Source organism: Nilaparvata lugens, unplaced genomic scaffold (genome assembly GCF_014356525.2).
Source record: "Nilaparvata lugens isolate BPH unplaced genomic scaffold, ASM1435652v1 scaffold6595, whole genome shotgun sequence".
In the NCBI taxonomy this organism is placed as follows: Eukaryota; Metazoa; Arthropoda; class Insecta; order Hemiptera; family Delphacidae; genus Nilaparvata; species Nilaparvata lugens.
Genome location: NW_024092346.1, coordinates 1,080 through 10,953, shown reverse-complemented (window position 1 = coordinate 10,953; position 9,874 = coordinate 1,080). Strand labels below are relative to the sequence as shown.

Genomic DNA, 9,874 nt, shown 5'->3' with positions numbered 1-9,874 from the left:
TCTATGCTATCGTTTCTCTATGATTGAATATTGTCACATACACATGTTGTCATATTAAACAGAGAAAATTAAAAGAACAAAACATCACACAAATACAGATCTTTTAATACACAAATCTACATTTTATCATTCAAAATTCAATTTCTCCAGAGAGATTTTTGTGTTGATTCTTGGTTGAGGATCCATGTTTTGGATCATTCCTTCGACTATCTTCTTTTGTTCATCATTTGTCTGCTAGTTTCTGGCCTTCTATGGACGGACTATGGATCACAATAGGACCATGGAAGAACAATTGACATTGTGATCTCTGTTACAAGCCTACTCGATATTCCATTCTTGACCTCTTTCCTGCAAGTACCCTTCAAGAGTGCACCTCTTATCTTCGCTTCTTTCTCTCCTCCATTCTACTTTACTTCTGTCATCATAGTACTTCAATGCGTTTGTACAAGTTATAGGCCTAAATATGCGGCTGAATTTGCAACATTTATACCAAAATGAGATCTTTGAATTTGAATTTGAATTTATTACTCTTTGCATGTACAACAGTAAAGTTATTTGGCAATCGTCACGTATTACAAAATAAAATTACATATTACAAAATTAAAATCACAACAAAAAGTCATTCATGTCATGTATGTGTTTGTTATAAAGCTCCTGATATTAGATCACTTGCTGAATTTGAGGTATCTATGTTGAATTTGATGACTCACTACAAAGTCTTGGGTGACTTCAATACAAATCTACTCGATTCAGCTTCTGTAAATAGTACAAATTTTATTTCAATGTTTAAAATAATCGTGGTGTTGTCACAGTTCTCCTCTATGTTGACAGTTTGTAGGACAGCGGATCTACCCAGAGTGGTACTATCACAATAATTGTTAGCAATGGTCTGAAATCTGTCCATGGTTGTTGTATTGTAAGAATCTACCAGATGAAACATTTTTTTGATTCAGTGACAATGAATGATGTCTTTTCTGTAGCAATTATCTCTCCAAAAATCTACCAAAATGAACATTTTTGTTTTGGATTCATGGGTGATCCGAGAGGACAGTTGAAGGCGGTGGAGAACTCGTGAGAATTGGCAACACTGCCCAGAACTCGGAATCTGTGCGGTGCGTGCGGGTCTGAGAGCACCTCCTGCAGTAGGGACTCTTTAGAACTCGCTTCACACCAGTTCTGCAAGAAAATGAAATAATAATAATAATATATGAGGTTAATCTATTCAATACACATGTTTTACACGAATAGAAGAAGAAGAAGAAGAAGAAAAGAGGAGGAGGAGGTAGAGGAGGAGGAGGAGGAGGTGATGAAAGAGGTGGTGAAGAAGAAGAAGGAAAAAACAGGATGAGGATGAGGAAGAAGAGGAAAGGAGGAGAAAAAGAAGAAGAAGAAGAAGAAGATACAGGAGGAGGAGGAGGAGGAGGAGAAGGAGAAGGAGAAGAAGAAGAAGAAGAAGAGAAAAGAAGAAGAAGAGAAGAAGAAGAAAGAGGGGAAAAGGCGGAGGAGAGAGAGGAGGAGAGGGAGATGAAGAAAAAGATGAGTAAAAGGAGGAGGAGAGGAGGAGGAGGAGGAGAGGGTGATGAAGAAGAAGAAGTAGAAGGAGAAGAAGTTTAAAATTGGGAAGGGGTTCAGAGAGAGACAAAGGATACGGAGTAGGAGGAGGGTAAGGAAATTAAATCCGGAAGAAATGAGATAAGGAGAGAAGGGATAGGAAGATGATGGAGGAGCAGGAGGAGAGTAGGTGGAGGAGAAGGAGAAGGAGTAGAAGAAGGAGGAAAGAAGAAGAGAAGAAGATAAGAAAAAAGAAGGGACGAATATAGAGAGAAGACGAAGAAGAAGAAGAATACGAATAAGAGAAGAAGAAGAAAGAAGAAGAACGAGAGGAAGAAGTAGGAAGAAGAGGGAAGAAGAGAAGAAGAAGAAGAAAGAAGAAGAATATAGAAGAAGAAGAAGAAGAAGAAATACAACTCACAGAGCAAATCCCAAGAAAAACGTTGGTCAGAAGTGAAGTTTTGAAAACCGGGAAGTTTCAGGTCAGTTTTTTCGTTCTGCATTGATTTCTTGTAGGCCAGATAGCTTGCTGTAAACCCCCGTTATCCGCCATATTTTCACCAAGGGTTAGAAGTCCATTTACCTAAAAAAAATAAATAATATCCATAAATTAAATTATAAAAGAAATTTATTCAGAATAGAATTCACGATGACGCATCATCACGTCTCAACTACTCAACTCATTAACTTGCAATTTTGCCTATCGATTCCTAAGGTGCGTACAGATTTACGCGCCGCGAACATGAGCAATTCACTTTTAATCAGCTGATGCCAAGCATTTTATATCTGTATCTTACCGTTTCTGTAAAAATACAGATATAGTCAGCTGATAAAAAGTGAATGCTCATGTTCGCGGCGCGTATATCTGTACACACCTCTATCGTGAGGTCCACGTTATAATGGCAGTGGATAAAGATAGAAGAATAGCTATGCCGATCTCTGAATTAATTAATTATATTTCTACACTGTCAAAAACGTAATTGGCAACGTTGTGGACCTAGAAAAGGATAGTACAACCGGCTTTGTCAAATGATAGACAAGGATAGCAAAAACCAAGTTGATCAAATACTGTCATTATAACGTGGACCTCACTATAGGTTCAACTGACACTTAGGCGACTCAGGTGGAGAAGAGACTGGACTCTAGTGGAGAGGATTTGTTTCCAATTAATGACGTAACAAAGACTAAAGTGTGGTCCACGTTATATGGCTGTGTACGATTGACAATACTGTTGCTGTCCTTTTCTATCATACAACAAGAACAGATAACGCTATCTCTCTCTAGCTTTGCAATGTTGTCAGTTTGCCAGAATATTTTATTTTTACTTTTGACAGGACTGTACAAAAGTAACTCAGCCGCCATTTTTTTTCTTCATTCTATCAAAATACTTTGGTACACAAGTCGTATAATTGATTTGAAATGTATTTTTGAAACAATGAAATAGTTATTAGACATTACCGTAGAGTAACACAAATTAAAATACCTGAAATGACATTTCTAAAGTTGATAACTAACCATCCTAGACTTCATCCATGCTTCAGTTAGCCCACATGTATAGGTTAGACCTTCTCATACGGTATAAATAATATTGAACGGTTATTTCTGAATCATTTCCATTGAAATTATTATTTAAATAGGATTTAGGTAGATCTTCTTGTACTGGTATAAATAATATTGAACGGTTATTTGGAATTATTTCCATTGAAATTACTTATTTTAAATAGGATTTCTATTTTTCTATCATTTTAAAAAGAAATTGGAATAAAATAACTACCAAATAACTTAATTTCTGTTGTTTTGAAATTCAGATTGGTATATCACAGCTTTTTAAATTAGCCGCCATTTCCGGTTTGTATAAAAATAAAAATCTTATCTCAGTTATGGTACGGACGCAAATTTTCGAATCAAATTATGAAAAAATATATTTTATTGATTAATTTGACATGAAATTATTGATTATTTCATCAAGGAAATAATAATTATTATTAGATCAAATTTAATGGGATGAATTGAGTAACAGCTGTGTACAATCAGTGGCAAAATGGAGAGACTTGGCAACGTTTTTCTCCTATCTTTCTTCACTGCCATTATAACGTGGACCTCACTATAGAATCGACTGGTCTGAGTGTCACCATTTGGAAACACATGCGCTCCACTGGAGTCCAGTCTCTTCTCCAGCTGAGTCGCCAAGTGTCAGTTGTGCCTTAATCTACCACGGATGGTTATAGGCCTATTTTCAATTCTTCAAAATTTCATTGAGTCAAGTTTTCAGTTTGTCAGGTTTCAAACACCCTTACCGAGCATTCTTACCTGCTAGATATGAATAACTGAATTCTATTACTTTGAAAATTTCATTTCTGAAATGTTTTTTCGCCACACTGCACAGAAAGCAGCTGTTTTTCAGTCCCTACGTAGATCTGAAAGACATTGTTTGCAGACGTCCTCGTCTGACGTCAGAACAGGTTTCTTTCCGGCCTAGGCCGGAAAGAATACCCTTTCCAGCCGCTAACATGCAACTAAGAAAGGTGATCAAAAAACAGCTGATCAAAAAACTTTCCATTATTTGTGTTCATTATTTAATAATTAAAACATTACAATAATATCATCTTATTGTCATTTGCAAGAATAAAAAAGTATAAACTCAACCTCCCACATAATTGAACATCATCTTTTAGGTTATTTAGACAAATCAGAATAAAAAATAAAAATACTTTGACAATTTCCTGATATTCAGATTTGCTGGAGCTATTACCTTCCACTTCTGCTTTCAGAAGTGCTTAGTAAACAACTATTCTCATATAATTATATTGTTTATTTTTGTGTGTGGCGAAAAATAGCGTTCACATCACAGGCAAAAATGTTTTTTTCGGCTCTCAATCTCTTCTATTCCTCGGCCTATGGCCTCAGACTTGAAAACCGATTTCAAGCCGGAAAAATCTCATTTTCTGCTCTAGGTGCGAAATATACTATTCTCATGCTGGAATGCACTTTCAATTCTATCCTATTCTTTTAGGATGGAAGAGTTATCGTCCAACATACAAACATAGAAACTCACAAATGAACCAGACTCTAGCCTCTAGTATAATAATAATAATAATATCGAGTGACCTGGCTGGCTCAGGTCTGGTGTCAGAGATTTCAGGTCGCAACTGATCAATTTCAGGGCCTCTGACATGACCTAACGACTGCTTTTTAGGCAGCCGGGACCGACGGCTTAACGTGTCCATCCGAAACACGGGAGTGGCCCGAGATAAATATCTTGCCCGGGCCGGGATTTGACCCGGGCCTCTGAATCATAAAGCCAGCCTCTAGTTAAAAGTAGGAACTGGCTACGCTCGTTCAATCGAGGATAATCTTTAACTTATTTACTTACTTTGACTGTTTTCATGAGTAGTTCATCCAACTCAGGCAAAGAGTAGTTGCTATACTGATTTACAAAGCATTCAGTTTTCTTAAGATATTTCTTAAGGGTTTCAGCACTCCACCACTGAGCGAGGTTGCCAAATTTGTCACTTTGTCTTCCTGAAATAAAAATTATCTTTGATAAATCTTGATTATTCGATATCCTTCTCCAAGATTACTCCATTTTTATTCATTTAGGGTCGGTTACTGAGCTCGGGATTTAGCTAAGTTCTAGATTTTAAACAGCTGATTTTCTTCCTTGACGAAAAAACATTCCCAAATTATTCAAAATAGCTGAAACTTTACACTATTTTGTGTTCAATTTTCTATACTTTAAACAGCTGGAGTCAGCTGTAAATACAACACAAAATACTATAATTATTGGTGAATACAATATGAAAAAAATTTGGATTAGATTGTATTATCCTAATTCGAATTGCATTTATCAATTCACAATATCGGTCAATAATTCTACAGCTCATAGTTAAGAAAATTCTTATAAAAGAAGAGGAGAGAAGGAGGATAAGGAGGAGTAGGTGTGGGAGGTGGATGTTGAGTAACAGAGGGGGAGGAGTTGAACAAGAAGAAAAAGTAGAAGAAGAAGAAGAAAAATAAAATTATAAATTGTGAACCTACCATGATCATCAAATCCATGAGTCATCTCATGACCAATTACAACTCCTATACCTCCATAATTCAAAGCTCTGAAAATAAGAAGAGTATTTTTTAGAAAAATCATTTTCCTACAGTTACCTTGAAAAGTGGTCATTGCTGCACTGATTACAGAACGCAAAGAATCACTTTTCCGCTCTACTGCGGGAAAAATTTTTCCTGCACTCCAGATTTGCAACATGGCAACGCAAAATACTTAGTAGGTTATATATGGAGCACCAGTGCAGCAAAATCAAAATTAAGTTGGTAACTGTGACTGTGGGTCTAGCACGATATAAGAGTCTTGAGGGTGGTGGAGTGTGGTGGATGACAGCAGTTGACAGCACACAGCCGCCATTCACACACATACTACATTCTATTTTATTTATTAATAATAAAATACACAGATATATTTGATGGATTTCAGGCAATTTTACTCATAATTACCCACTTTCATATTCAATGGTAACTGTAGGAAAAACTTAATGTGAAATACATGCGCAAAGTTCCTCTGCTGCACTCAACAAACCATTCCACGTAAACGTTTCTTTCGGTGCAGCAAACTGTCACTTTGCGCACTAGTTGCACAAATAACTATTTTAGATCATTAAATTCAGAAAAAATAAACTTCAAAACAGACCATAATTAAATAATTGATTAACGTAATTGAGAAAGCAGTTTAAAGCATGTCTACCTATGAAAAAATTAATAATTTTATAGTCTTGATGATATCAGACTCAATATTCATAGTTCAGTGCATAGAATGGACAGGGGTGTATTCGATTTCAATAAATCAATACTATAACAAAGGAAAGAAATGGCTTATCACGTAGGGGATAGGAAATTCAAGAATGACACATCATCACGTCTAAACTACTCAACTCATTAACTTCACATTTTGCATATACATTCTTAATTAACGAAGATGGTTATAGGCCTATTTTGAACTCTTCAAAACTCCATTATTCAAGTTTTTTTTTGTAAAGTTTCAAAATAGACCTTGCGGAGCACAGGTTACCTTAGTACAAAATAAATTTGAAAAAACTTACTGTGGCCTTCCTTTCTTGAAAAATGGTGGTGGAGAATACCAGCTGGAAATGCTGTAAAAACATCAAATAATTATTATTTCAACAAACAAAGTTCGAGAAATTTATTATCTTATCATTCCATAATATTATCAGAATCAACATTTTATTTGCTGTAAAACTTTACAAAAACAATAACCATCGTCAACATTTAATAATTGAAAACATAATATAATACAAGGAATAGTGTTTAAGATGGCAAATATTGTAATCTATATTACATAAAGTAATACAATCTAATCAATTTATCTCTCTAATCTCGAATTAGTAATTAAACAGTCTTCTGGCTTAGGTGCGTACAGATATACGCGCCGCGAACATGAGCAATTCACTTTTATCAGCTGACTATATCTGTATTTTTACAGAAACGGTAAGATACAGATATAAAAAGCTTGGCATCAGCTGATTAAAAGTGAATTGATCATGTTCGTGGCGCGTATATTTGTACGCACATTTATAAAATTCAATATCAGGGGACCGAGATTTGCTCTGGAGTGTAAAAGCATAGAAAATTTGTAACGAAAGATTGAGTTCATAGTTTATTTTTTTATTTATTCATTTTCTCATTCGTACAATTTTGTACAGTTATATGAGGAGACACAACAGGCTTATGCCCAAAACTGTCCAACTCAATTTATACCACAGTCCAAATCAAATTCTAGGTTAAGCTACTATCACTCATCAAAATAACAATTTATCACACTTCAAAAAACACACACATCATCAATTACAAATAGATATACTATGAGTTCGAATTAGAATGATATACTATGTTTGCTACAATATTCGTTAATATACTACTATTCTACACTAACAGCATCTATTTACTATTTTGGACTTTCTGAAGTAAGCATGTTTCTAATAAAAGAGAAACAAACGAAAATAAGTTTCTCTGCTGAATTTTTCTTCTCGTGAGATCAGCTGGATGATCCCACACACATGCACTCGTTCACTCACTTTCATTACGGTATCGACAGACGACAAAATTTCCAGCTGTTTTTCCAAGGACGTATTTTTCCTTTTAATGCCCTTCAGCAAGTTATCCCAGGGTTGAGACCTAGTGCAGTCGAATCTTATATCATAAACCTACTTTGTAACATAATTTCTTGAGAATCGTTAGAGCCGTTTTCGAGATCCGGTCAAATACAGATATATAAACATATAAACAGAAATTGCTCGTTTAATAGTATAGGATATTATTGTTAAACGGAGTCACATGTCAGATATATAGACATCTAAACATATAAACAGAAATGCTCGTTAATAGTAATAGGGATTACTAGAGTGAGTTCCAGGTTATAATGGCAGTGGAGAAGATGGGAGAAAAACTTTGACGATCCTGTCTTGTCAATGCTTCTATAGACGGTAGCTGATACAGATTTATCGATGTAATATTAACTGTTTATTCTCGTTTAAAATTATCAATTATCTTTTATCAAGCAAGAAATTATATTTTCAATAATATCATAAGGAATCTCTCATTCAGATGGAATATTTTCTTCAATGTTTGATTCCATTACGAACTGCTTGTTAAATAATCACTTTGAACAATAATTCCGACATAGCAGTCAGGTGCAATTGTTCAAAGTGGAATATTTGGTAATATTTATGAATTATAATTGTTATAGACGAATCTGGCAACAGAGCAAAGTAAGAAAGAGATAGCGCTATCCGCTTTGTGAATGATAGACAAGGATAGTATACCATTGTTAATCAAACACTGCCATTATAACATGGACCTCACTATAGTGTTCACATAGACATCATAAATTGAAGAAAATAAAACGTAGGAGAAATATTTTTTACTCACTTATTGTATTCATTGTAGGACTGTAGAATGCATTTACGTAGCTGGACTGAAATACCACCTTTAAAAGACAAATTCAATTAATTATATCATCATAAAATATTTTAAAAAATTCAACTCCAACAGTAGATATTCGCTAATTCATACATTTACTCAATCATAAACCATTAACTCTTGTATTGACAATTTACATCTATGATAAATTCATATATTCATAACTCTCCGATTTATGTGGCTTAAGGGCTATAATTATTGTAATCATTGTTCTATTCAGATTTCAATATCGGGCCACCGAGCTTTGCTCGTATAATTTATTGATAAACAGAACTTAATTGTTCTCCTCCACCTCCTGTCTAAAGTGCTTACTTTACCCCTGGAACATAATACTAAAGTGTCACTTTTTCGCTCCCGGGAGGAAAAAAAACAGGTAAACTCCCTAGAGCGTAAAAGTGACTTTATTTAAATAACGTGGGAAATTGAGAGATTACGGTTAAACTTTTTAATTTTCTTTCATCTACAAATGGAACAAGTAAGAACAAGTGAACAGATAACGAGAGAACGAGAGAACAAGAGAACAAGAGAACAAGAGAGATAAGACAATAAGAGAACAAGAGAACAAGAGAACCACAGAGCAAAAGAGCAAGAGAACAAGTGAACAAGAGAACAAGAGAGAATAAACAATAGAGAACAAGAGAACAAGAGAACCACAGAGCAAAAGAGCAAGAGAACAAGAAAACAAGAGAGCAAGAGAACAAGAAACAGGAGCAAGAGAACAAGAGAACCACAGAGCAAAAGAGCAAGAGAACAAGAAAACAAGAGAGCAAAGAACAAGAGAACCACAGAGCAAAAGAGCAAGAGAACAAAAAACAAGAGAGCAAGAGAACAAACAAGAGCTGAGAACAAAATCACATTACATCTAAAAAGATTTTTATGAAAAACGAGGAAGTGAAATTATTATAAATAAGAGATGAAATGAGGTATAAGTGAATAAGGAAAAGAATGCAGAATGAGGAATGAGAAAGAAGGAAAAGGAGACCTGAAAAAGGAAAAGAAGGAAGAATAAGTTGGTGATCAACAACTTTGAGTGATCAAAGGAGGAAGAAGAAGAAGAAGAAGAAGAAGAAGAAGAAGAAGAGAAGAAGAAGAAGAGCAGAAGAAGAGAAGCGAGACAAGAAGAAGAAGAAGAAGGAAGAAAGCAAAAGAAGAAGAAGAAGAAGAAGAAGAAGCAGAAGAAGAAGAAGAAGAAGAAGAAAGAAGAGAAGAGAAGAAGAAGAAGAAGAAGAAGAAGACGAAGAAGGAAGAAGAAGAAGAAGAGAAGAAGAAGAGAAGAAGAAGAAGAAGAAGAAGAAGAAGAAGAAGCAGAAGAAGAGAAGAAGAA

General features: G+C 34.9%; 1 protein-coding gene across 1 annotated transcript; it reads right to left on the bottom strand.

The window, feature by feature from the left end:
- Positions 1–1,045: 1,045 nt before the first annotated feature.
- On the bottom strand, positions 1,046–8,551 carry LOC120356375 (phosphate-regulating neutral endopeptidase PHEX-like). The gene is made up of 6 exons (XM_039445308.1): positions 8,500–8,551; positions 6,654–6,704; positions 5,590–5,657; positions 4,925–5,073; positions 1,973–2,134; positions 1,046–1,177 (listed from the first exon to the last, which is right to left on the bottom strand). The coding sequence occupies exons 3-5, from the start codon at positions 5,612–5,614 to the stop codon at positions 2,030–2,032; spliced, it is 279 nt and encodes a 92-aa protein (XP_039301242.1). The 5' UTR covers positions 5,615–5,657; positions 6,654–6,704; positions 8,500–8,551; the 3' UTR covers positions 1,046–1,177; positions 1,973–2,029.
- Between the last annotated feature and the right edge of the window lie 1,323 nt (positions 8,552–9,874).

Coding starts and splice junctions, on each gene's coding strand:
- LOC120356375 (XM_039445308.1), bottom strand. CDS start 5,614: ATGACTCATGGATTTGATGATCATG. Junction 5,074..5,589: donor TCATGGATTTGATGATCATG/GTAGGTTCACAA, acceptor TTTTTATTTCAG/GAAGACAAAGTGACAAATTT. Junction 2,135..4,924: donor TACTCATGAAAACAGTCAAA/GTAAGTAAATAA, acceptor TATTTTTTTTAG/GTAAATGGACTTCTAACCCT.